The 26,376-nt window shown below is 45.3% G+C and overlaps 1 protein-coding gene across 2 annotated transcripts in view; it reads right to left on the bottom strand.

Moving 5' to 3' along the window:
* The window catches only part of IFT140 (intraflagellar transport 140), a 2,226,364-nt gene that overhangs the window by 1,998,815 nt on the left and 201,173 nt on the right, over window positions 1-26,376 (bottom strand). For both annotated transcript variants that reach the window (XM_069646971.1, XM_069646972.1), the window contains exon 3: window positions 24,233-24,454. In XM_069646971.1, coding sequence (XP_069503072.1) covers window positions 24,233-24,454 — 222 coding nt within the window. The remainder of the gene's footprint in view (window positions 1-24,232; window positions 24,455-26,376) is intronic.

A 26,376-nucleotide genomic window follows, 5' to 3' on the forward strand; every position in this document is an offset into this window, starting at 1 on the left:
ATCATTATTAACATATGGAGACATACTGGCAAACTACCTCATCAAGTTACTCTTCAGAGCTGCACAGTGGGCACCCAAGAACATGTCCTACTTGAAGCAGTTTTTCTACAATCCCCTAATGAGGGGAGTAGGAATACCTATCCTTCGGGTCTGCACAGGGCGTATGCCAGGTTAGTCCAAAACTCTCTGAATGGTAATGTAGCACAGCAGTCTGGCTTTACTCATAGTAGGAGAGGGTACTGGGATCAAGGTACAGTAAAGCACACAACAAAATACACTACATATAATATAAAGCAAATTATATATGTGTAGGTATTGCATGGGATAAAACCATGGGTTAAAATAATCTCCACCGACTCTAAACCTTCACGGAAAAAGTCATAACCCAACAGGATGTTCTATATGCACTATAGATTGTAATGAGAGGGAAATGAAGGGTCAAAACAATTAGGAATGATCTTAAGGACAGCAATCAGGTAAGTAAAAGACAGCAAGTACACTGCTGGGTCTAGCTAGTTGCAACAGTAAATGCATTATGCAGGAACTGCAGTGATGTATCGCTCCATAAACAACAGAGAATTGCTACTGCCTTGCAAAAATACACAGATTGTTCTATAAAATCCAGGTTGCCAAGCAGGACCAGGGAAAATACCAGTTCATTAACAATTCTCCCATTAGTATCAATGTGCTAATCCGAACAGGCCTCTTGCAGTTATAGGAAATAGTTAGGAAAAGTGTACTTATGACCTATAGGTGTGGGAGAAATGGTAACCAACAAGTTGTGAAGTCTTGCGGAATGCTACCCGAGAGTTCTCAGAGGGTAATGGCTCCAAGATACACTCCTAGACACATGAATAACACAGATGCAGTACATAGGGTCAGAAAATACACTGTGCCAGGAGACTATGGAGGACAGGATCTGTGACTGGATCAGGGTCCAAGTACCCTGGAACACCTACTCATTGAGCTGGATACATTGAAGACTACAAAGGTAGGTTTCGGGTTCGGCATAGGGTCAGGCTAGCATCTAGTTTGGGATTGTGGAGACTTACAAACGGCCCAGAAAGTGGCAAAAACAGGGCCCAAACAAAGAAGGGCCCGCTGCAGAAATTCCATGATCAAAAAGAGCACCACCCCACACTGTCAACAGTAACAAAACAGCAGGAGAAGAGGACTCAGTAAGGGTCGCAGACATGTCTAGAGAAAACAATGGGTGCAGCTAGGCAGCCAAAGTGATCTGAAAGACACGATGGCTGAAGAAGGTGACAAAGTACATCCCAGTATAAGCAGGTTCAGGCAGATTAGTAGCAATCCTTTCCAACCTCCAGCCAGGCAGTAGGGGCGCCCACCTTGGAGGTCCAGAAAGGGCAGTAGGACTTCCACAGGCACCTGGAATCTAGGCATGGAGAATCCGGCAATGAAGACTGGAGGTTCCAGAAATTAAGGCTGGAAGGCAGCAGTAGAACTGCCAGCAAGGCATTTCGTCCAGCAGGGCAGACAGTATACTTCCAGAAGAGGACAGGCAGAGCCTGTACAGAAGCTCACACTAGCATCAGGAGTCATGCATTTCACCAGAAGTGCTGAGAATGGTACTCAGTTACCCCAGAAATACACATTCATGCAGGGTCTACTGTGACCAAAAAAGCACCGGCATGCAGCATTGACGTTTTGCTACCCAGCCAATCGGGGCTGACCAGCCCAAACTCCTATGCATTTGTGGATTTGCAAGTTTGAGACCCTAATCCAATTTACACTGGCTCCAACTCAAACTAAGAATACCTTTATTCATTTAGGATGATTGTATGCCAGCAAAACTGCTATTTTGACCTGCCCTCGTTGTCTATACAGACAAAAAAAGCCAACATTTTTTATTTATATAGGATATATGGTTGTTTGTCTACATCCAGGAAATGTACCAAAATGTTGAACGAGTAACTGCGACTAAGCAGTTACGGCGGCTTTGGTACATTTCTTTTTGCCGACTCCCATTACTGTGCCCAAGAAGAGCGGGGATCGCGGGAGTGGCACCCGCTCTCCTTGGGCGCAGTAACGGGAGACGGGGTTGTTCCCCGCTTACCATTCTGGTAAGCGGGGGACAAGAACGTTTTTTATAAAAAAAAATAAAGCACCCTTCGGCATCAGCTCTGACCCACGTAAGCGGGCGGAACTGATGTTGCAGGGATAGCAAGGAGTCAGCGGCGCACTCAGAAGTGTGCCACTGTAAAGGTAAGTGGGGTGGAGGGGCGGGTAGGAAAATGCGGGCCGGGGATGCAGGCAAAGTGATCTATCTGATCACTAGGCTGTGCTGTAATTGAAGTGACATTTTCATCGGCGCAGTTACATGTGCCGCAGTGATCACATAGATTCTACATCTGTGGTGTAGCCAAATCAAGCATAAAACTGCCACCAGCCTACTCCACAACACACTTGCACGATGAGAGAATTCTCCCTAGGATCAAATGGGATGATTAATGCATCCAGCCCCACTAGCCATACAGATTAGTGAGCACATCAATTAGTTGCAGGGGCAGAGGGACCTCAGTAGAAGTCCCTATAAGCATACAAAGAAAGGCAGCAATCTTAAAAAGCAACAAGTTGGATGTACTCAGAGTCAGAAGACGGACACCCCAAAAACAGAATTATGCCCTAACAGTCCTATCTTAATTGTGGAACTGTATAATTTAAAAAAGAAAAGTTAATTTCTTTAACGAAAAAATTATGTGACCTTTTCCAGGAAGTTTTTTAATCTTATTTACAGTTGTGTTTCAATGTTTTTGTCCACCTCTTTCAGTGCAGGAGAGGCAAAGAACAAGTTACTTAACAACTGTAACATTCCTTCCACTGGATGTTCCTCCCACGTATTCCTCATCTTGTGATAAATCGTTATCTCCAGCTTCGCTGCTTCTGAAAAAAAAATTCTCGGCAGAGGGCGCTGTGCTCGAGGTCGTGGCATCGATTGTCCCTCGACGTACTCCGTACTCTGTCGACGTCATCGATGGTATAAATAGCTCGAGCCGCGCCCGTTGCTTCAGTTCTGTTTTTTCGATGATATATATATATATATATAGGAGGAACACCCAGGCGTATCCCATGACCGATACATTCTTCGTGAGAGGAAAGTGTAAGAAAACGTAATCTGTACTGTGGGGTAGGATGGGAGGGTCGATGAGGAATACGTGGGAGGAACATCCAGTCGAAAGAACGTTACAGTTGGTAAGTAACTTGCTCTTCGAATGGATTGTGTCCTCCCACGTATTCCTCATCTTGTGATAGGCTCCCATAGCAGTATCAATTTTTGGAGGTGGGAGTACCAATTTCAGTTTTCGTGGACAGAATGCAGAACTGCCTTTGCAAATAAACCCTTGTTAGAGGAGGCAGTGTCCAAACAATAATGTTTAACAAAAGTATGCATTGTTTTCCAGGTTGCAGCTGCACAAATGTCTGCTGCCGGGGCTCCCCTCTTTAGAGCCGCAGAAGTAGCCATTCCCCTTGTAGAATGGGCACGAAGCCCATCTGGTGGTTCTTTTCCCGCTAATCTGTAGCATTCAACTATGGCTAATATGATCCAGCGGGAAATGGTCTGTTTTGTTACAGATAAGCCTAATTTTTGACCAGTATAACCCAAAAACAGTTGGTCATCTTGTCTCAATTTAGCCATCCTAGAGATGTAAAAACTAAGAGCCCTCTTGGGATCTAATCTGTGTAATCTCTCCTCTTCTTTGCCCAGATGAGGAGGAGGATAAAAAGTAGGTAGTACTATTTTTTGTGACAAATGGAAGTCCGAGACTACTTTTGGCAAAAACGAAGGTTTAACTTTAAGGACTACCTTATCTTTATAAATAATAGTATATGGTGGTTGCGTGAGAGAGCCTGAAGTTCGCTAACTCTGCGGGCTGATGATAGGGCCACAAGGAGGACAGTTTTTAGAGTCAAAAGCCTCAATGGACATGAGTGCAGAGGCTCAAAAGGTATGCAAGTCAAGAATTTTAATACTAAATTTAAGTCCCAGGTTGGTACATGAAAAGGTACTGGAGGGTATACATTAGTAAGCCCCTTTAAGAATTGAATTATTAACGGTATTTTGAAATATGAAACCTCTTCCGAGGAGCGCTTGAAAATGGACAGCGCAGCAAGGTATCCTTTGATTGTTCCTATCTGGAGCCCCAGATTAGCTAGATGTAGCAGAAAGGAAAGCACCATTGGGGTGCCACACTGAAAAGGATCCACATCCTTGTCTTTGCACCAGTTACTAAACCTATTCCAGCGACATCAGTACAAAGACTTTGTTGCTGGTCTTGTGGCCGAAAGCAAGATTTCCATTACGTCATCCAGAAGATCCCAATTCTTGTATCTCAACCTCTCAGAAACCATGCGTGAAGGTTGAGTATCTTGACCTCTAGATGGAGAACCCGACCTTCCTCTGGCGAGAGAAGATCCTCTCTTTGCGGAAGACGTATTGGAGGGCAGATGGACATGTCTAGAAGGTCCGGGTACCACGTTCTCCTGGCCCAATCCGGGGCAATTAGGATCATGGTTTTCCTGAACTTTCTCAACCTCCTGATTACTTGAGGAATCACAGGGACTGGGGGAAACGCGTACAGCAGTGGAAACCTCCACTCCACTACGAATGCGTCTCCCAGAGCTCCTCTTTGAGGAAATTCCCTTGAGCAGTACTGATCACACTTCCGGTTGATCTCGGTGGCGAACAGATCCACTTGAGGGGTTCCCGAAAGGGCGAAGATCTCCAGAAGGACTTCCTGAGCCAGCTCCCACTCGTGAGAGACCATGCTCTGTCTGCTCAGAGCATCTGCCGCTGTGGTGTTCTCTCCGGCTAGGTGAATTGCTGACAGAGAGATTCCTTCTTGTATTGCCCAGAACCAGAGCTGCATTGCCTCTCTGCACAGTGGCAGTGACCCTACACCTCCTCTCTTGTTGAGATAGTACATTGCCACTGTATTGTCCGTCATTATCAGGACATTCTTTCCCTGTACAGAGGGCAGAAAGGCCTTCAGAGCTAGTCTGATTGCCCTCAGCTCTAATAGGTTGATGTGTAGTTTGGACTCCGATGGAGACCAACGACCGCTGATTGTCAGATCGTTGGTGTGTGCTCCCCACCCCGTGAGTGAGGCGTCCGTCACTACCGTTATCTCCGGCCATGGTTGCCAAAAAGACTCTCCCTTGAGAATGTTGTCGTTGCAATCCCACCATAGAAGATCCTGAGCAACAGCGCTCGGGACTTGCAGAAGATCCGACATATTCCCTGAGAACTGGGACCACTGAGTTCTGAGTGCCCATTGAAGGGAGCTCATTCTCAGCCTGGCCTCTGGTACTAGGAAAATGCATGATGCCATGAGGCCGAGCAACCTGAGAAAATCGAAGGCCGGTAGATGTTGGGCATTCTGAAACTTTGTTACCATCTGCTGGATGTGGAGAGCTCTCACTTCGGGAGGCGAGGCTTTTCCCGATGAAGTGTCCAAGACTGCTCCGATAAACTGGAGCTTCTGGGATGGTATCATGTGGGACTTCTTGAAATTGAGGGAGAAGCCCAGTTTGTGGAGGAAGTGGCAGGTGATCGAAAGATTTTCCTGAGCTTGTTCTGGAGAACTTGCTCTGATCAACTAGTCGTCCAGGTAGGGATATATGTGAATACCTCCTCTCCTGAGACTTGCTGCCACAACCGCCAACAGTTTGGTGAAAACCCTTGGGCGGAGGTCAACCCGAATGGCAAAACTCGAAACTGATAATGAGAATTGCCAATTGCAAACCTCAGGTACTTTCTGTGCTTTGGATGGATTGGCACATGAAAGTAAGCATCCTGAAGGTCCAATGATACCAACCAATCTTGGAGTTGGAGAGCCTGAAGGATCTGAGAAAGAGTCACCATCTTGAACTTGTCCTTCCTGAGGAACTTGTTCAAGTTTCTCAAGTGCAAGATGGGTCTCAGTCCTCCGTCCTTTTTTGGGATGAGAAAATATGGGGAGTACCAACCCCTGTTCCTCTCCGCTACAGGCACCAGTTCTGTGGCACCTTTCTCTAGCAGGGTTACATTTCCTACAACAGGAACGGATCCGGAATTTTGGCGGAATTGGCTCCCGGTGGATGATTCTGAGGCCTTTTTAGAAAGGGGAGACAGTAACCTTGGGCTACTGTTTCCAGTGCACAAGCATCTGAGGTAATGCCCCGCCATTCCTTCAGATGTTGAGAAATCCTGCCTCCCACTGATGTTTTGTGTAACAAGGTCTCAGAGGGATTTGGAGGCGGCTGCAGGAGTGGCTGAGGGTACAGATGCCGCTCCTGAGGCTGATTTTGCGCCTCTTCCTCGTGCTCCACGAGGTAGTTTCTTTTACCCCTTTGAGAAGCCGGTCCTCTTCCTCTACCAAAGGAGGAGTAGTATCGAAAAGAACAACCCCTCCAGGAAGATGAGCCGGAATAGGGTTTTAGAGGCTGGCGCAAAGAGGTGCTAAGTGATTTAGCTGCCGCTTTCGAGGTCTTAAGTTTTTCTAGGCTTTCATCAGCCTTTCTGCCAAAGAGCCTCGAGCCATCAAAGGGCATGTTGAGAAGTCTAGCTTGCACGTCCGGTGCAAATCCCGACTTCCTCAACCACGCAAATCTGCGTAGCACAACGCTTGCAGCCATGGATCTGCTGATACTATCAGCAGTATCCAGTCCAGACTGGAGACATTCCCCCATTGCCTCCTTCCCGTCTTTGACTATATTCAGGAAGCCTTCCCTTTCCTCGCCTTCCGGAATATGATCAGCCGCCGCAGAAATACAGTCCCACAGGGCATTGGTAAACCTGGCTAGGGTACAGGTGACATTTGCCGATTTAAGTGCCATACTGCCTGACGTGAAAACTTTACGTGCCCAGGCATCAATTTTTTTATCCTCTCTATCTGGAGGGATAGTTGGATAAGCAGTTTGTTTTGAAGTAGATGCTGCCTGAATGACTAAACTCTCTGGAGTCGGATGTTTATTCAAATATTCAGGATCCGTTCCAGCTGGTCTATATTTTCTTGGAAAAGTGCTATCTGCAGCAGCAATAGTTTCTGGTTTCTCCCAGTTTTTCTCCACAGTCCTTTGAAGGGCCCTGTGAAAAGGGAGAACAGGATCTTTCTGAGGTCCCTTGACGATTATATCCGTCATGTCATCGTGTTCAAAAATGGGTGAAGTATTACCCCAACCCATATATTCAACTACCCTGGTCATAAGACCCCTGTACCCAGCATCTGCATGCTCTGCAGGATCAGGTTTGGCAAACTCTAATTCTGGGGATGTGTCAACTCCACTGGCAGAATGTAGAGTATCACTCAGGTCTCTCATTCTAGATTCCTGGTCAATAAGTTCCTCAGGAACTTGTCTTGTACCATAAGTAACTCCCAAAGGAGTAACCTCGTCTTCTTCTGAAGCAGACTCTTCATAGATTGCTGACATAGATTTGAAAAAGTCTGATCTGGGCAAAGTAGTGAATCTCCTTTCTTCCTCTTCCATCTGCTTCGAAAGAAATGGCAAATCCCTCGAAGTTTTCGAGGGTGTCTTCGAAGTTTTCGAAGATGACTTTGATAATGAGGTCGATGACGCATTTGGCTTTGGCGTCGAAATTATCGATGTCGAGGGCGTCGACGAAGTTGTCGAAGTCTTCAACGACTTGTGTTTCTTGGCCGGCACTGGAGAGGTGCTCGACTCTCGAAGATTCTTCAATGGTTTTACGTCGACACGAGGTTTTTTGTATTCCTCGACGCTACTGGTCTTGGCCATAGTAGTCTTGGACTTCCCTTTGTCGTCCAATGGAGCGACTTTAGGGGTATGGCTTTTTCGAGGTTCTTTCGAGGGGGTTGAGGCCGCATTCTCGAAAACCTCCATCATCTTTTTGCGGAATCCTTCCCACTTACTGGGAGAATCCGATTTAGTCGGACAACGAATTTCTTCGGTCGACTCTGAAGAAGAAGATGATGAGGGAGATCTATGTCTCCTCTTCATTTTTTTTTATGACGACGAAGAGTGTCTCGATGTACTCCTAGATCGAGATCTCTTCGAGTGCCTATGGCGATCCGATTCCTTAGAATCAGTTGCTTTCTTCGTCTTTTTGACGAAACCTTTTTTGAGGCCTCCCTCCCCACCGACAGTTTACCTCTCCTCTCACGAAGAGCTTTTTCGGTCATCGACTGGCAGGACCCGCAGCCGTAGGTTCGGTGACTGGAACCGAGACACCAGAGACAAATCCGGTGGGGATCGGTGATCGACATCTTAGATCCACAATCTGCACACTTTTTAAACCCAGTTCTGGGTGTCGAACATGATGACATTTTCTTCACAGAAAATAGAAGCGCACCGTTCTCGATAGCAAAGCGATTGGAAAAACGGAACTGAAGCAACGGGCGCGGCTCGAGCTATTTATACCATCGGTGACGTCGACAAAGTACGGAGTATGCCGAGGGACAATCGACGCCACAACCTCGTGCACAGCGCCCTCTGCCGAGAATTTTTTTTTCCGAAGCAGCGAAGCTGGAGAGAACGATTTATCACAAGATGAGGAATACGTGGGAGGACACAATCCATTCGAAATACGGGTTAGTGCTTCAATATTACCACATTCATTGAAATGTTGACAGCAAGACAACCTATTAGATTTCTAAGGACTGAAATTCCTCTCACACACAGTCATCACTCAAAGAGTTGGCAAAAAGAAGAGCTGAAACGTCCAAAGGAACAATTAGAATAGATGGGACAAGAGGGAGGGAGAGGATGCCAATCTCGTAACTAAATTAGGAGTCGGGCTGGAATTTGGTCTGAGCTGGTGCAGAGAGGCAAAGCCAGACATGGCCGCTATAGCGCAGTGCTTTTGGCACAGCTTATTTTTATGCACATCCTGTTGGCCGCGCCAGCAGGGCACAGGGACCTGCGCGCTGAGATATTTATGTCTTACTTAAATATATTGTCAACCAAAGCACGGTAAAATGCAGTGCTTGGTTGATATTATTTTTAAGCAAACAGTAGCCTCCCAGTACATGGAGCTGCACTGTGAGTGCACGCTCCATGCAGAAATAGATTGCTCTGTCCTGCAAACAGCGCCACGCCAAAATGGCCGGTGCCAAAACACAGCGTACCAGGCTCATGCTGCAATTAGCCTCACAACAAGGACCCAAACGGATGACTGACACCTGCAGTTGGGGAAGCACCATCACATTGTAAGAAACTGCTTGGTGGAAAAGAACCCAGCAAATCTGAAACAAATGCATCAGTGTAGCTGCTGGTTGGAGAAGCCCTCTAGACATCTTGGCGTAGAGCTCTCTAGCGTTTGTGACCAGTTTACTGGAAAATGACCCGTTTCTGTGGTAAAAACTGTGTGAGAGGGTAGTTTAGTTTAGTTTATTATTTGTATTGGCACCAAACCCAAAGGTAATCGGGCGCATCGCATAAGTTTACTCGCAGCTTAGTTGTACATGGGAAGACGTTACAGTTACAATAATATTATATAAAGTCAAAAAGCATAGTTACAGTAAGCAATTTTTACACGGTAATTGCACAAAGATCATATATACAATAAGACATTTTACAACATTTTTCAGTGTGAATGCCAAAGGAAGTCCAAAGTATAGGAAGGTTAATGCAGGTGGAGACTATGGGTTATGGACTAGAACCCGAATCTCGCTTATCCATCAGAATCTTTGAGCAACTTTATAAAGTTATGGCGAAATTTTGTGTATGATGGTTCTAGTATGAGGATAGTAGGGAGTGAATTCCATAGCTGGGTAGCCTTGACCTGGAAACTGTTTCCTCCCACTCTGGTAAGTTTGAATCTAGGGGTCAGAAGGCAATTTGTGTTGGAAAGTCTGGTTAGTCTTGTCTCAGGTTTAGTGATGATTTTGTCCACAAGATAACGCGGGACTACTTTGTTTACACATTTACGAGTGAAGGAGGCGACTTTGAGTTTTATTTTGTCAGTTGTGGACAGCCAGTTGTTGGCTCTTCTGGTGTCCGAAATATGTACTCTCCTTGTTTGTTAAAAGATAGGGCAGAATCCAAATAAAACCCCAACGTTTTTACTTCCTTAGCAACTGTAATGATATTGTTGTCGACGCGAAGGGCTGAGTATTTTGGACTTCGTTTTTTGAGAGATGATTGTGTTCCCAGGATGATGATCTCTGTCTTGTCAGCATTCAGGCACAGTCCATGGGAGGCCATCCATGACTGGATGATGAGATAAACCTTATTCATCAAAGCCAAATCCTTTTCATAATCACCAGTAATTGGTAGGAGGATCTGCGTGTCATCTGCATAGTTACTGTAGGTGATACCCAGATGATCCAGATCATCAAAAAGGGGCAGGGTGAAGATGTTGTATAGGGTAGGCGAGACACATGAACCCTGGGGAACACCACAGGTGATAGGGATAGGGTTAGCTGATGCAATAGGAGAGAATACTCTCAGTGCGATCACTAAGAAAAGATTGTATCCAAGCGATGGCTTCTGGGGAGAAATGTGCTGACGAATCTAGGTGGCTGCACAAGACCTGGTGATCTACCAGATCAAAGGCGGCCGATAAGTCTAGAAGCAAGAGGAGAGCTAGGTCACCTTTATCCCTAAGGTCATCAATCTGGGCTTTCAAGTCGATTAGCACAGTTTCTGTCCCGTGCTGAGGCCGGAAGCCTGATTATCTAGAACCTAGCAAGTGATTAGTTTCCAAATGTTTTTGAATTTGTAGATAAGCCATCTTATCTATGATTTTCAAAAGGAATGATACCGCGGTAAAAGGTCTGTAGTTGGTGGGAATTAGGGGGTCTAAGGTTTGTTTTTCTAGTAGGGGGAGCACCCAGGATTCCTTAAGATTAGTGGGAATAGAGTTGGTCATGAATCATGCGTTGATCAGTTTAGTGATAAAAGGTGACAGTTCTCTAGCTGCGTCCTTCATAAGTTGGGCAGGGCATTGGTCGCCATGACAATTAGAGGGTTTAAGTGAGAGTATTATCTTTTCTGTTTCGAGAATGATAACTTTGGAGAATTTGAATCGAGGCACTGTGTCGGTAATAGTGGGAGTGGTTAAGGTAGTATTGTTGGGCGAGTTGGTTGATAGTGAGGCTTTTTTGTTGTTCATTTTTATTTGTAGGGTCGCATCTTTGCCTGTCAACGCTTGGATATTCGAGCACCAAGGTTTATCCTTGACACAGTTGTCAGGTACAGGGATGGGTGCTTCTAGTTCTTTGAGGATAACAAAGAGTTCCTTGGTACTAGAGTTGGCTTGGGCTATTCTTGTGTTATAGGATTCACGTTTGGCTAGGAGTATTTCTTTTTTGTAGAGGGCACAAATGGCACTCAGATTAGTTTTATTTTCTTCCGATGGATGAGATTTCCACAGTGTCTGGCATGATCCTTTTTTGGTACGTAAGGTTTTTAAATAAGGTGAGTACCAAGAGTTGAGGTGAGCCTTGGGTTTACTTTGTCTGAGTTTAAGTGGCGTTATTGTATCTAGGGAAGTGATCATAATGTTGTTAAATTCTTTGACCAGGGCATCTGGTCCCAAATTTTCTGGAATGGCATTGAGAGTAGGTAAAATGAGAGGGAGTAGTTTTGTCACAAGTAATATTTTTTTTATTACGAGTGGGAAAAGGGGGAGCTGGTAAAGCAGGCAGGGCAATGGGTTTACCAGTGTAGAGGGTGAAAGTTATGAGGTGTGATCTGACCATATCACAGGTGAATTGGAGGAGATAGTCATGTTACAATTGTAATCTGCTATCCAGTCCAGAGTTCTTCCTTTTAAGTGTGAAGGGTCAAGTACTTTTTGGGTGAAACCTTGTTCTGTGAGGATATTTGCCATAGTAGATGCATGTGCATCTTTAGGGTCGTTATGCCCTAGGTTAAAGTCTCCTAATAGAATGACTTGAGATGAGTTTTTTAAGTTATTGGATATGATGTTGGATAAGTCATCTTCAAAAGTTCCACTAGGGTTTAGCGGCCTATATATTAGATGAATTTTAAGAGTTTGGGTACTATTGAGATTGAGTTTGGTCGAAAGGTTCTCACAGGATTTAGTATCCAGGTGGGGTGTAAGTCTGATTGGTAAATTGTCTTTTACAATAAGTGCGATACCTCCTCCTCGTGTATCGATTCTGTCTGATCTTAGGATAGTATAACCTTTAGGGATAGCTAGTGAGAGTGCTGGGCCTGCAGCGGCGTGCAGCCAGGATTCAGTGACTAATAGGTCTAGTTGTTCTAACTGTATAATCTCCGATATCTCAATGGCATGGGCGACCAAAGATCTGGCATTTATTAAAACTCCTTTCAGGGTGTGGCAGGGTGGACCAGCTGATGACGAATTCTGTGTCGTTTGTAGTGGGTTGCCTTTGGATTTATAAGTATCGGTGGCAGGTATAGGGGTAGATCTATTGTTGCCGGATACTAGCGCTCTGGCTAGGGGTTCATACAATTTGGACAATCTTGCACGGAGTCTACTATTTCTATCAGAGGTCATGCATGGTTGTGATATCATTAGTTCTTGCATGGTTGGTTTGGTAGATTTATCTAAGTTTGTACAAGGTGGGTGTAATGCTGGCATAGTGATGGGGGGGCTATGGAGGCGGTAGTTAGCCAATATGTTTGCTATCAAAATAGTGGCTAGAGCAAGAATAATGCGGGTCAGTGGGCTCCTAGTAAAGTGCATTTTTAGGAGTGCTAAAGTTAAGTGGGCTAGGGCATAGGCAAAGTTTGGCAGTAGGCACAATCGGGAAGGTTGGCAATGCTAGGCTAGGGCATTCAGCGTTATCATAGATTAGCAGGAAGCACAATTAGCATAGTGAACTCCAGCATAGGCACAGTTTAGCTGTGGGCACAATCAGAAAGTTGGCAATGCTAGGCTAGGGCATTCGGCGCTATCACAAGTTAGTAGGAGGCACAATTAGCATAGTAAGATCCAACGTTAGGCTAAGGCAATTGGGCAGGAAGCGCTATCATGATTTAGCAGAGGGCACAATTCAAATAGGTAGACAGGCTGAAGCAAATAGGCGTGAGGCATAATCATAGTTCAATGACGAGGGCGCAAGCAATGTAAAACAGACTACAGGAGCAGATACACAAGGAGTTCAGTTACAATCCCCATACAGTTTCGACGTAGTATCAGTAATCTTACCAGAAGTAGGCTCAAGCGCCGTAAGGTGGATGGAGACAATACTAGTAACATTGTTTACACACCGGATATAATGGTGCAATAGTACTTGCCATAGTGTTTGATTGCCGTTAAGGCTGGTAAAAGTAATCGCTGTAGAGGATCACAATATATATTTAGTACCGGTTTCTGATATTCGTTCAAACTCGGGCGCAGTCTGGGAGGCCACGGGCAGCGCACGTGTGAGGTGTGGCTCTGAGCGGCGCACCAAGAGTAGATGTAGTCACTGATAAGGGTACACCCTATGACAATGACGGCGATGGTGTTGAGTATATAGTGTACAGTGTCCAGCGCAGTGCCGCCGGTGCGGACAGGTGCAGACAGGAGGGGCCTTGTGCTGCGTGGGCCTTAGGCGTGGTGGGCCGGCTTGCCTTTTAGCCTATAAGCTCTACGGAGAAGGGTTGCTAGGCAACCAAGGTAAACAAAGCTGGGTGTTTTCGGGCGGCGGCCATCTTAAGATCGCGTTGAGCAGATCAGCTGCTCCTCATGGCAAATGGCGGACGGAGCCTCATGCAGAGCTCATGGAAGGGGTATTCAGGCTCTGTAGAATGCCCCCAATCTCTGTAGGTAGGTTGGGTCATTCACGATCATCACAGGGCATATTGTGCACGTAGGACACAGTTTGCATCGAGGTCTAGCTGACCCTGCAGCAAGACGACTTCTTCGGCGGTCGATGCAGCTCAGCCCAGCTGCTTCTAGGTCTTGAGGGCTCCTGCCCTGGGGGAGAGTGAGTGGGTATGATGCAGCACAGTGAAAAGAGAAACATAGGTCAAGAGGTGAAGTTGTCGACCATCGGGGTGTTGGAGCACTACACATACTGCCACTGGGGCTGCCTGATCTGGTCTGCAGGATTGCAGGGGATTGGCTGCCTGCAGGATCCAGCGAGAGGAGGTGCAGAGTCAGACGGCAACACAGCATGAAGCAGTTGGAATCTGCAACAGTGGCTCCTGCTTGAACCCCACAAGTTTCTTTTCAATAGAAGCCTTGCTGGGCAGGGATACCTGACAGCCGGTAGTCAAGTGGGGAGCGCAAGATTGATGTAAGTGCAAGTGTAGGCTTGTCTTCGAGACTGCTGGGTGCTGAGACTTAGCAGCTGAAGTGGACTTGGAGCTGTCATCTCCTAGCCATTGCACCATTGCACCAGGGAGCATGACTTTAACTGTGACTCCTGCTTAAGGGTGCAGCATGGGGTAACACAACTACCCTAACACAAACAGTGGTTGGAATAACAAAGGGTTTTGAGGCAGTGATTCTATCCAATTCACTTCTGCAGTCCCAGGCCAGTTCTAAGACTGTGATAGGAACAAACACTAAGACCTTGGCTGACTGTGCGATCATGGATGCCCTGGTGATATTGGGCTCTCAGCTCTAGTTGTATTGAAAGCCATACTGAAAACTGGAACTTTGCAAGATAACAGAACTCAAAACGTGGGTGTGGCAGTGACCCTAGTGGGGGCAGATCTACACCAGGTGCCAAAGAGGAGGACCGAAATAGAGCAGAGGGATAACACATTGGAGGATGCGGTGGGAGGTGGAATATCAGGATTGGATGAATGCCTACAAGGTACACAGCCAACTGAAAAGAGGGCAATTCTACGACAACGGAGAGAGCAGGAGTGAAGAGCCTACTCCAAAAGGAAAGCGTCAAGTTCATTAACTTAAGATAAATCACAAACTCCTGGTCCGTTCACCTCCATGGCAGTGTCCTTCATGTTTCCATGTTACTCGTAGCGTTATGGATATGCAAGTGGCAAGGCACGGTCCATTATTTTTGTCTTGGCATTTGTGTTTATGTTTTTCTTTGTGTTTGTTTTGGTCCTGTTAAACAATCCCAATATCACATTGTACCCAGAGATGTGATGGCATTGAAATAGCTAATGGGTCAAGCCCTCCATCGTACCTCTCTTGCCCTGAAGGTTATCAGAGTAGGAATTCTTCCCCCTACATAGGCACTTTTAGGACAGGTTTTCTCCCTCTTTGCCAATCTGGGTTCTCCAATGTTGCAAGCTTCTTTAGTTTGGGCCGGTGGTCTTGCAGCTGCCATCAGGGTCTGGGTTTTACAGAATTTGGGGTCTGTTAATTTCAGGATCCTACCTGCTTATGAGCTCAATCAACCCTTAGGGTTTTTACTATGAACAGGCCTATTCGGCATAGTCAATGTATGTACTAATGCTTACACCCTCACAGAACTGAGGCTTGTACTTCTTTTTATGGGCAAGCTACACGAGAAATTGCCCCAATAAGTGCTAAATTTATTAGTTCTGTTTACCAGTTGACATATCTATTAAAGATTGCATGCTCACCAATGGGTCAAGCTCCACCAAATGTGTCTGACCTTTAATTCAACTTGTTATTATGTGTGGGCCATTATTTCATTATTCATTAATTGGGATTGACCCTGGAGCCCGGACTCCGTTTGCAAGTTTAAAAAAGGAAAAATCCACTATGTTCAGATCAGGAAGCGTGTCATGGTGGCCGACTGAACCCAAGTTGTGGCTCTCTTGTTGCAAAAAGGTGGGCCTCCTGATTGGCATCCACTGCAAGAATGGCCAAAGGGTTATCTGCTAACAAAAACTTGCTTAACAACCAGTAGATAAATAATTGAACCTAAAGTTAGGAGATGGGGATGTATCCAGTAAACATCAACCCCAGGTAAATTTATGGAAGTCTGGATTTGGGTGACATTTTCTTTTCCCTGGCCAAGAAGGAACTCCTCTTCAGAATCATTTACTGTAAAAAAAAACAAAAAAACAACAACTTCAAGTGGGCTGAAAACTGCTGCTTGGAGACACTGACAAGAGGTGAGATAGGTAGTATAGGTAGTATCACCTCTCAAACTGGACACCGGAAGTTTTATTAGTGTCAGGGTAGGCAGCAGAGGGAACTGAGTCTGTGCAGCACACAGGACAATGGCAGGCGAAAGACTGACCCTGAAAGAATATAGGATTATGTTCAAGGCTTGACAGCACTTTCGACCAATGGATCAACAGGGGTATAAAGCACCCCAGTCTTTTACTGCTAAATGGCAAAGAGGAGGATTTTTTTTAGAGTGGAACATTCCCTTCTGTATTAACAGGGATCCATTTCTTTTCAGGGTTGTGCTTGAACCCCACCAAAAGGGGGTCCAGTGGTAGCACCTCACGGATTCAGATAAACATTGGCATAGAGAAGACGACGACGTGCTTCTGGAATATGATGTCTTGCAGTAGTTCTAATTTTCCAAATCAATTTCTGGAAGCAGGGAAGGCTCTGTGCCTCACCTCAGAGGTGCTAACTTATTCCAGAGTTGGAGGGAGCGAGACCAACACCCCCTGTCCCTACTTTATGGAGAACGGTGAAATCTGAGGCAAATAGTTCATGGATGGACTTCAACTCCGTGGTCAGTCATTGGTGTTTTGTTTCATGCCCAGGCACCCTACACAGTGCCAGTGCAGAATCAAGACTAAAATCTGCTACTTAAAATTGTTGCAAGGTTTGAACACTGAAATCTTCAAGGATGGTAGAAAGACTGTGGTGCAGAGGAATGCAGGCAAGCATGGTTTCCGAAATCTACCAGTTATTTTAAATCTGGCACCAGTGGCCGTGGTGGATATAGTAATGAAGCCACACAGGCATCCCTTGGTTGCTCGTGGCTATTTAAAGACTGCTGTATCCGGTCTGAGGCTTAAGAAATTTCAAACGATGGGGAATCTAAAAGAGGATACTATCCATTGCAGGTTCACATTTACAAAAACATGAAATGTAGGGGGTGGAGGGAGATCTGTCTCATCGATACATATCCTTCATGCATTTCCACCAAACTTTGCTATTCAGTTAAATAGCTCCTCTTCTTATAAGTCAGTGTGCAAATACATCTAGTTCGAAGAACAAGTTACTTACCAACTGTAACGTTCTTTCGATTGGATTGTGTCCTCCCACGTATTCCTCATCTTAGCTGTATCCTTACCTTCAGCTTTGCTGCTTCGGAAAAAAAATGTCTTCTCTCCACCAAAGGGCGCTCCTCTCAAGGCCGCGGCGTCGATGTCCCTCGGCTGCATCCGTCGAGTACCGACGTCATCCGCTGTATAAATGCCTCGAGCGCGCCCGTTGGCTTCAGTTCTGTTTTTATGTATATTTTAGCCCATGGATTGTGATTAATGGCGTGCCTCTTTTGACCCAAGTCTTAAAAGAATTCAGAGTGTAACTCACGTAAACTGTACTGTGGGGTTGGCTGGGAGGGCCGATGAGGAATACGTGGGAGGAACATCAAATCGAAAGAATATTACAGTTGGTAAGTAACTTGCTCTTCGAATGGATTGTGTCCTCCCATGTATTCCTCATTTTAGATAGACTCCCAAAGCAGTTTTGTCTTGAGGTGGGAGTACAGAATGTCTTCTAATCGTGTACACAATGGAGTACAGATTTAGCAAATAGACTTCCTTGTGAAGAAGTCGAGTCTAGGGCATAATGTTTTATAAAAGTATGCATGGATGACCATGTGGCTGCTGCACAAATATCTTGTACAGGGACACCCCTTTTTAGTGCTGTTGAAGTTGCCATGCCCCTAGTCGAATGAGCTCTCAGTCCATCTGATGGTTCTTTCCCAGCCAATCTATGGCATTCTGTTATAGCTAAGATTATCCATCTAGATAATGTTTGTTTAGTTACAGCAAGTCCCAATTTGCGGCCAGTGTACCCCACAAAAAGTTGATCACACTGACGTATTTTTGCTAATCTTGAGATGTAGAAGCTAAGAGCTCTTCTGGGGTCTAGTCTCTGTAGCCATTCCTCTTCCTTACATGCGTGAGGAGGAAGGTAAAAAGTAGGCAAAATTATCTTTTCTGACAGATGAAAATCCGAACCAATTTTTGGCAAAAATGATGGTTTAACTCTAAGAACTACTTTGTCTTTATAAAAGATAGTGTGAGGGGGACCGCTAGAAAGCGCCTGTAACTCACCCTACGGGCTGATGTCAATGCCACAAGAAGTATTGTTTTCAAAGTAAGGAGCCTTAGCGGACAAGAATATAAAGGCTCAAATGGAATGCATGTGAGGAATTTCAGAACTAAGTTCATATCCCATACAGGAACTTGAAAAGGTATTGGTGGAAACACATTATTTAGACCTTTTAAAAATTGAATTATCAACGGTATCTTAAAGTAAGATTCTTCCTCTGTCGAGCACTTGAAGATGGACAGGGTTGCTAAGTATCCCTTTAACGTACCAACCTGGAGCCCCAGATTAGCTAAATGTAATAGAAAAGATAAAATTGTGGGAATATTACATTGAAATGGATCCACATTCTTTTCTCTGCACCAGTTACTGAACTTGTTCCAAAGACACATACAGAGATTTGGTTGCTGGTCTTCTGGCTGAAAGCATAATCTCCATCACGTCATCCAGAAGATCCCAATCCTTATATCCCAACCTCTCAAAAGCCATGCGTGAAGGATGAGAGTGTTGACCTCCAGAAGGAGAACATGACCTTTCTCTCTTGAGAGAAGATCCACCCTTTTTGGAAGACGTATTGGAGGGCAGATGGACATGTCCGAAGGTCGGGGTACCATGTTCTCCTGGCCCAATCCGGGGAAATTAGGATCATGATTTTCCTGAACTTTCTCAACCTCCTTATTACTTGAGGGATCACAGGGACTGGAGGGAATGCGTATAGAAGTGGAAACTCCCAATCCACTACAAACGCGTCCCCCAGAGCTCCTCTCGGGGGAAATTCCCTTGAGCAATACAATTCGCACTTTCGGTTGGCACGGGTCGCGAACAGATCTACTTGAGGCGTTCCCCAAAGGGTGAAGATTTCCGCAACGACGTCCTGAGCTAGCTCTCACTCGTGGGAGACTGTGCTCTGCCTGCTCAGAGCGTCCGCTGTTGTGTTTTGCTCTCCAGCTAGATGAATTGCCGATAGAGAGATCCCTTCTTGAATTGCCCAGAACCAGAGCTGCATTGCCTCTCTGCACAGCGGTAGTGACCCTACTCCTCTCTTGTTGGGGTAGTACATGGCCACCGTGTTGTCCGTCATTATCAGGACATTCTTTCCCCATACAGAGGGCAGGAAGGCCTTCAGCGCTAGTCTGATTGCCCTCAGCTCCAAAAGGTTGATGTGTAGTCTGGACTCCGATGGAGACCAGCGACCGCTGATTGTCAATCCGCTGGTGTGAGCTCCCCACCCCGTGAGTGAGGCATCCGTTACTACTGTTATCTCTGGCCATGGTTGCCAAAAAGATTCTCCTCTGAGGATATGATGTCTGCAGGCCCACCATTGTAGATCCTGCACTACTTTGGTTGAAACCTGCAACATATCTGACATTTCCCCTGAGAATTGGGACCATTGGGTCCTGAGAGCCCATTGAAGGGATCTCATTCTCAATCTGGCTTCTGGCACCAGAAAAATGCAGGATGCCATTAGACCGAGCAACCTGAGAAAAACGAAGGCCGGAAGATACTGGGCATTCTGGAATTTTGTTACCATCTGCAGAATGTGGTGAGCTCTCTCCTTGGGAGGCGAGGCTTTGCCCGAGCAAGTACCCAGTACTGCTCCAATAAATTGGAGTTTCTGTGATGGTATCATGTTTGACTTTTTTAAATTCAGAGAAAATCCTAGTTTGTGAAGGAAGTGACATGTCTTGGACAGATGATCTTGGGTTTGTTCTGGAGAACGTGCCCTGATCATCCAATCGTCCAGATAGGGGTAGACATGACTCCCCCCTCTCCTGAAACTCGCTGCCACTACCGCCATCAACTTGGTGAAAACTCTTGGGGCAGAGGTTGACCCGAAAGGCAGAACCCGAAACTGATAATGAGAATTGCCAATCGCAAACCTCAGGTACTTTCTGTGCTTGAGATGGATTGGCACATGAAAGTAAGCGTCCTGAAGGTCCAATGATACCAATCAATCCTGGAGTTGGATAGCATGAAGGATCTGAGAACGTGTGACCATCTTGAACTTGTCCTTCCTTAGGAACTTGTTTAAGTTTCTCAAATCCAAAATGGGTCTCAGTCCTCAGTCTTTCTTTGGAATGAGGAAATACGGGGAATACCAACCCTTGTTCCTCTCCGCTACAGGTACATGTTCTATTGCACCTTTCTGTAGCAGGGTTAAAACTTCCTGAAACAGGAGCAGATCTGGATGTTTGACAGAGTTGTATCCCGGTGGGTGATTCTGAGGTTTCTTTAGAAAGGGAAGGCAGTAACCTTGGGATACTGTTTCCAGCACCCAAGCATTTGAAGTAATGCCTCGCCACTCTTTCAGATGCTGTGAGATCCTGCCTCCCACCCGGGTATTGTGGGTCAAAACCTCAAGAGTGGTTTTGCTGCAGCAGCGGCTGAGGGGACAGATGCCGCTGCTGGGGCAGATGTAGCACTTTTCCTCGCCCCCGAGGACATTTTCTTTGACCACTTTGACTGGCCGGTCCTCTTCTCTTCCAATTGAGGAATACTAAGGAAAAGGACGACCCCTCCAGGAAGATGAGCCTGGGTAGGGGCGTTGCTGAGGTTGTCTTATAGCGGCACTGAGTGATTTAGCCGCCGCTTTGTAGGTCTGCAGCTTCTCCTAACTTTCATCCGCTTTGCTGCCAAACAACCTCGAGCCGTCAAATGGCATATTAAGAAGCCTGGATTGCACGTCCGACGCAAAACCCGACTTCCTTAGCCACGCAAATCTATGTAGTACTGTGCTAGTTGCCATGGACCTACTGATACTGTCAGGTGTGTACAAACCTGACTGAAGGCATTCTCCCGAAGCCTCCTTTCCATCCCTTATTATGGCTAGAAAGCCATCAAGTTCTTCACCTTCTGGGATATGTTGAGCTGCAGCTGACATGCAGTCAAACAGGGTATATGTAGACCTTGCCAAGGTGCAAGAAACATTAGTGGATTTCAAAGACAAAGTGCCTGATGTAAAAATATTCCTAGACCATGCATCTACTTTTTTGTCATCCCTATCTGGAGGGATTGTGGGGTATTCAGTATTTCTAGTGGAAGTAGCTGCTTGAACTACCAGACTTTTTTTTGGTGATGGATGTTTGCTTAGATATTCTGGATCAGAATTACAGGGCCTATATTTTGCTACAAATTTTTTATTAACTGCCGGAATGGCTTCAGGGTGTTCCCAAGCAGAGTTAACCCTCCTTTGCAAGGCAATATGAAATGGAAGAATGGGGTCTTGCTGAGGTGTTCCTGACAGAATGTCAGTCATATCATCATCTTCATAGACTGGTGAATTTCTACCCGATCCCATAAATTCAGTAACTCTATTCATTCGTTTTCTGTATCCCGCATCAGTTTGTTCTGATGGGTCTCGCTTATCAAATTCGTACTCTGGAGAGGTATCCAGACCACTTGCTGTTTGTAAACATTCCTGCAAATCCTGTATTTTGGATTGAGGATCAAGCAATTCCTCTGGAGCTGGCCTTGTGCCAAATTTAACACCAGCAGAGGTAATTTCTTCATCTGCTGATGATTCTCCCTCGTAAATAGATGAAATGGTCCTAAAAAAATCATGTCTACTCTCAGGGTGAAAAACGTTCGGGTAATACCGGTTTTTCCCTTGTTATAGGTTTGGGCGTCGACGAAAACGTCGATGGCGCTGATGCAGTTTCAACAACCTTCGATGTTGTCGAGGGAGCCTTTGATGATTTCGAAGCACTCATCGAGGGAGTTGTAGAAACTACTGACACTGTCGATGGAGCTTTCGAAGATGTCGACTGTGTACTCGACTTAAATTTTTTAGAATAAGTAGTCGACGCCTTGTACTCGAGAGCCTTCGAAGACTTTGATGGCGTATGATAGCTTGATGCCATTGTATTTCACTCTACCTCCGATTTATGCACTGGCCGGTTTTCATTAGGTGCCCGGGAAGAGTCCCTGGATAACACCGTCGACAACGTTTTGTCTGATTTTCTTGTTTTGGACCTTCCTCCATCACGTTTCTCGTTAGTAGGAGCATGGTCTTCTTTAGACTTTTTTGAGGGGGTCTGGGCCGCGTTCTCAAACATCTTTAACATGGAAACTCTAAAGGCTTCCCATTTACTCGGAGAGTCATGCTTCGAAGGGCATGCTATCACTTCCTCAGATGACGTCGAGGAAGAAGAGGGAGATCAGTGATGTCTTTTCTTTGTCTTTTTAGAGGACGAAGAAGAACACTTCCCAGATCTACTCCTCGATCTATATTTTTTATGATGTTTTACCGAAGACTCAGCTGAGTCTTTTCCCTTCAAAGTAGACTTCGATGAACCCTCCCCCATCGCCAATTTACCTCTGCGTTCTTTTAAGGCCTTATGGGTCATCAACTGGAATGAACCGCAGTCTTCAATTCGGTGGTCAGAACCGAGGCACCAGAGGCAATTTTTGTGTGGATCGGTTAAAGACATTTTCTTCCCACATTTTAGAAATTTTTTAAAACCAGTCTTCGGTGTGGAAGGGTTCGATGAAGACAACATTATTTTCTTTTCACGAAAGACTGAAGCGCTGTTTGTAACTATCCGAAGCGAAGCTAATGGAAAAACGGAACTGAAGCCAACGGACGCGCTCAAAGCATTTATACAGCGGATGACATCGGTGCTCGACGGATGCCGCTGAGGGACATCGATGCCACGGCCTCGAGAGGAGCGCCCTCTGGTGGAGAGAAGAAAAAAATGTTCCAAAGTAGCAAAGCTGAAGGTAAATCCAAGATGAGGAATACGTGGGAGGACACAATCCATTCGAAGTGCTGCTTTATTCAAGAACATTTCTCTTGTATGTTTAGATTTTTTGCTGGCATAATCTGGTAGGATCTGTGAAATAAGGTGGCTTCCTTAGGCTTGTAGTTAAGTTCCAGTAGTTACTTTATTATAGATACTCATTTTACATTGAGTTAGCGCAGCAGAACAGACACTGGCTCCCATCACCCAGGTAGGGGCTCTCCAACTGCCTAGGTTTAGAACCCTAATCAAGCATTCCCTCACTCACAGCATAACATTTCATCTTACACCACAGCCTTCTGCATTTACACCCTAGCACTATATAATAGTCTTGCAGGTTATTTAACTGTTTTCTCCTCGACACCCTACCCTCTCCCGACTTACACCCTCATCTGTGGCTAAAGGCAAACTTTTTGCTTCAATCTAAAGTGGACAGTCCTTTAGCTCTTTTGCACTAGATTTACTACTAGTGACCAACTGTGTGTTTTGTTGTTCATGCTTTCCTGGTATAAAGCTCTGATTTCTCCCACTGTGATAAATTGGACCCCTCTCATCTTTGTGGCAGGACAACAATGTGGCGTGTGCCTGCAACTCTAAAGTTGTACAAGTCACACACCACGGGCACCTGCTATGCTTTATCCTAATGCTAGAGAGTCACAGCAGGTACACTAAGAGGTACTGTGGGCCAAATTGTGCCACTGATATAGGGTGTTTAGCAGTCATTTATTACACTAAGTCAAAATAAGAAACAAGAATAAATAAGTGCAGGTTCCACTTGCTCCAAAAAAAGATGCAGGTTTTCAATGCACTTCTACGGTTTAGGTACAACAAATCCTTCAGAGAGCCACCTCGGGCAACCAAGCCTGCTCGTTCACAATTTTACCATTTTAAATTAAGACTTTAGTAGTCCATGTCTGAGTAAGCGAATGTAATTTCCTTTTCATGAGCGGTCAATGAAAACTTTAAGCAGTCTTTTGATGATTATCTGGGGCACCGAACCTGAAAGCAATGCGAAGTTGATGCAACATGTCTAGGATACATGCCATGACACAATGAACCCCTAATGTGCCACACTTAATTAGCACACCTTAATACCGGATCTCTGTTAATGTTACAATGGTTAATCAATTGTATAATTCATCCTGAAAATTACACCTTGTAAACCAATAATTTCCACCTCTTAAACCTTCTATTTTGAAAGCGCTTCATTACAAACTGCACATTTGATACATCCAAACAATACAAAAAATAAATGCCAAATTCTGCAAATTTGATATATCGATGCAATACACAACAATCAAACTGACACGTGTTTTGATTTGAGCGCTCTGCAAGAAAGATGTTAACCAACAAACACAATTTGGATGTTAACATTAGCATAAAATATTTTAAATTAAGTACTTACTCCATCACCAGACACCAGGCGACTGCCATTGGGGCTCCATTCTAAGACAGTGACTGCTGCTGAATGCGTGATGGGAACAGAGTGCTGCTCCTTTTCCTGTTCATTGAACACAAGCACTTCACCTGTCTCCCAGCCTATAGCCAGGATGCGCTTGGATGGATGCCAGTTGATGGAGGAAGCCTGAAAGGAGCGCTCCATGTGAGAACCAGGAACATGTTCTCCCTAGCAGATCGAACAAAAGTAAACCATGAGCCCTCTTCAAATATATATGCTTTATAATGCTCATTCATTGTCACAAGTACATGCACATAGCCTTCATCAACAAAATGACGACATAAAAGCCGCTGAGATCTATGTTATAGAAGATATTTTGCATTATCGGGCATTATTTGTTTTCCTTCTTGGAACACTCAGTAAACATGAAAAAAACAAGATCCAACTAACATACATTATTGTTTATGTTTTAATGAGTCACGTTGAAAGTGTCATGCACACACATGATCTAATGCTGAGCATGCTGTAAATGTAACCTCAGAGGAAAGTTTACAAATTATATCTGAAGAAAGCTTTATGAACTTGAGGATACAGCTTGATCTGGCCTATGCATTCACTTCTTACTGTCTCGTTTTTTACCTACACATGGAGCAGTCTTGCTGAATATCCCAAGTTTTCGTCTCAATGTGTGTAGATGTATGGGGCATTGCAAGTGAATGAACACATGCTGTATGAGGTACATTAATCTTAAGAATGTTAAGAGTGTGCCTGTGAATATGTGTCTGTGGTACCAAAGTCAGATTAGAGGGATCAGCTGTGTAAAAAGGTGTACTCCGGAAGGAGGAGGGCAGGTATGCCCACAAACGCTGTGATGGGTTACTTGGAGGTGGTGGGTGATCTCCTAGGTTCCATTTCCATTACCAACCGATCTGTGCTTGTTAGACCACAGGGAGCCCAGAAGTAGGCAGGAGGTCAGCCACTCCACAACCCCAGTAAACATATGGGATGAAAGCACAGACTGTTCACAACACCATGCATGTTTTCATAGATATTTGCAGTCTTGCTGGACATTGAGACCACAATGCTTTTATTCCCTGCAGCAGTTGGGGAGCTGGGCTGGAAACTGCACAGACTCGGCAAAGAAGGCAGATGCCCAAGTGGAGCTATAACATTTACTCAGGAATTCCTATTCCTCCTGGGTGATCCCTGGTCCTACAGACATTGTTCTCCCCATGGTTTGGGCCATACACCACTACATTTACTGCTGAAGACATCCACAGAGGCCCTCATGACCAAGAGATTAGTTCTGATTGACTTCAAAATGGTGGATCAAGTTGTTAATCAGTTCCAAAGTGATTTTGAGGAAATCAATCACAAAGTGAGGGAAGTAAGTCCTGTCACAGAGGAAATGAGGAATGCACAAATAAGAGGATTCAGGAGGACAAACTACTTACCCCTGGTAACGTTCTTTCGACTGTGTGTTCCTCCCACATATTCGTCATCTTTGATATACATATCTCGTCCAGCTTTGCTGCTTTGAAAAAGAAATTCTCGCCAGAGGGCGCTGGGCTCGATGTTGTGGCATCGATGACCCTCGAGGACTGCCGTCCAGTATCGACGTCACCAGTAGTATAAATAGCTCATGCAGCACCCATTGGCTTCAGTTCTGTTTTTTCGTTCCCATCAATCGAGGAACTAACCAGGCGTACCCCAGCCCGCATGCTCTCAGGAAACGCAGAGTGTAATGCACGCAAATTGTATGGCGGGGTAGGCTGGGAGGGGTGATGAGAAATATGTGGGAGGAACATCCAGTCGAAAGAACGTTACCAGGGGTAAGTAACTAGTTCTTCAAATGGATTGTGTCCTCCCAGGTATTCCTCATCTTTGATAAACTCCCAAAGCAATTACCTCAATTGTGAATAGAATGAAGGACTGCTTTAGCAAAAAAACTTCCTTGAGTGGAAGAGGACTCTAAGAAATAATGCTTAACAAAAGTATGAATGGATGACCAAGTGGCCGCAGCGTAGATATCAATTATAGGGACACCCCTCTGAAGAGCCGCAGAAGTTGCCATGCCCCTCGTGGAATGAGCTTGGAGCCCTTCCGGCGGGTCTTTGCCCGCTGCCCTGTAGCATTCGCCAATAGCCAGT

This window comes from Ambystoma mexicanum, chromosome 2q (assembly GCF_040938575.1).
Source record: "Ambystoma mexicanum isolate Mex_15411 chromosome 2q, UKY_AmexF1_1, whole genome shotgun sequence".
Taxonomy (NCBI): Eukaryota; Metazoa; Chordata; class Amphibia; order Caudata; family Ambystomatidae; genus Ambystoma; species Ambystoma mexicanum.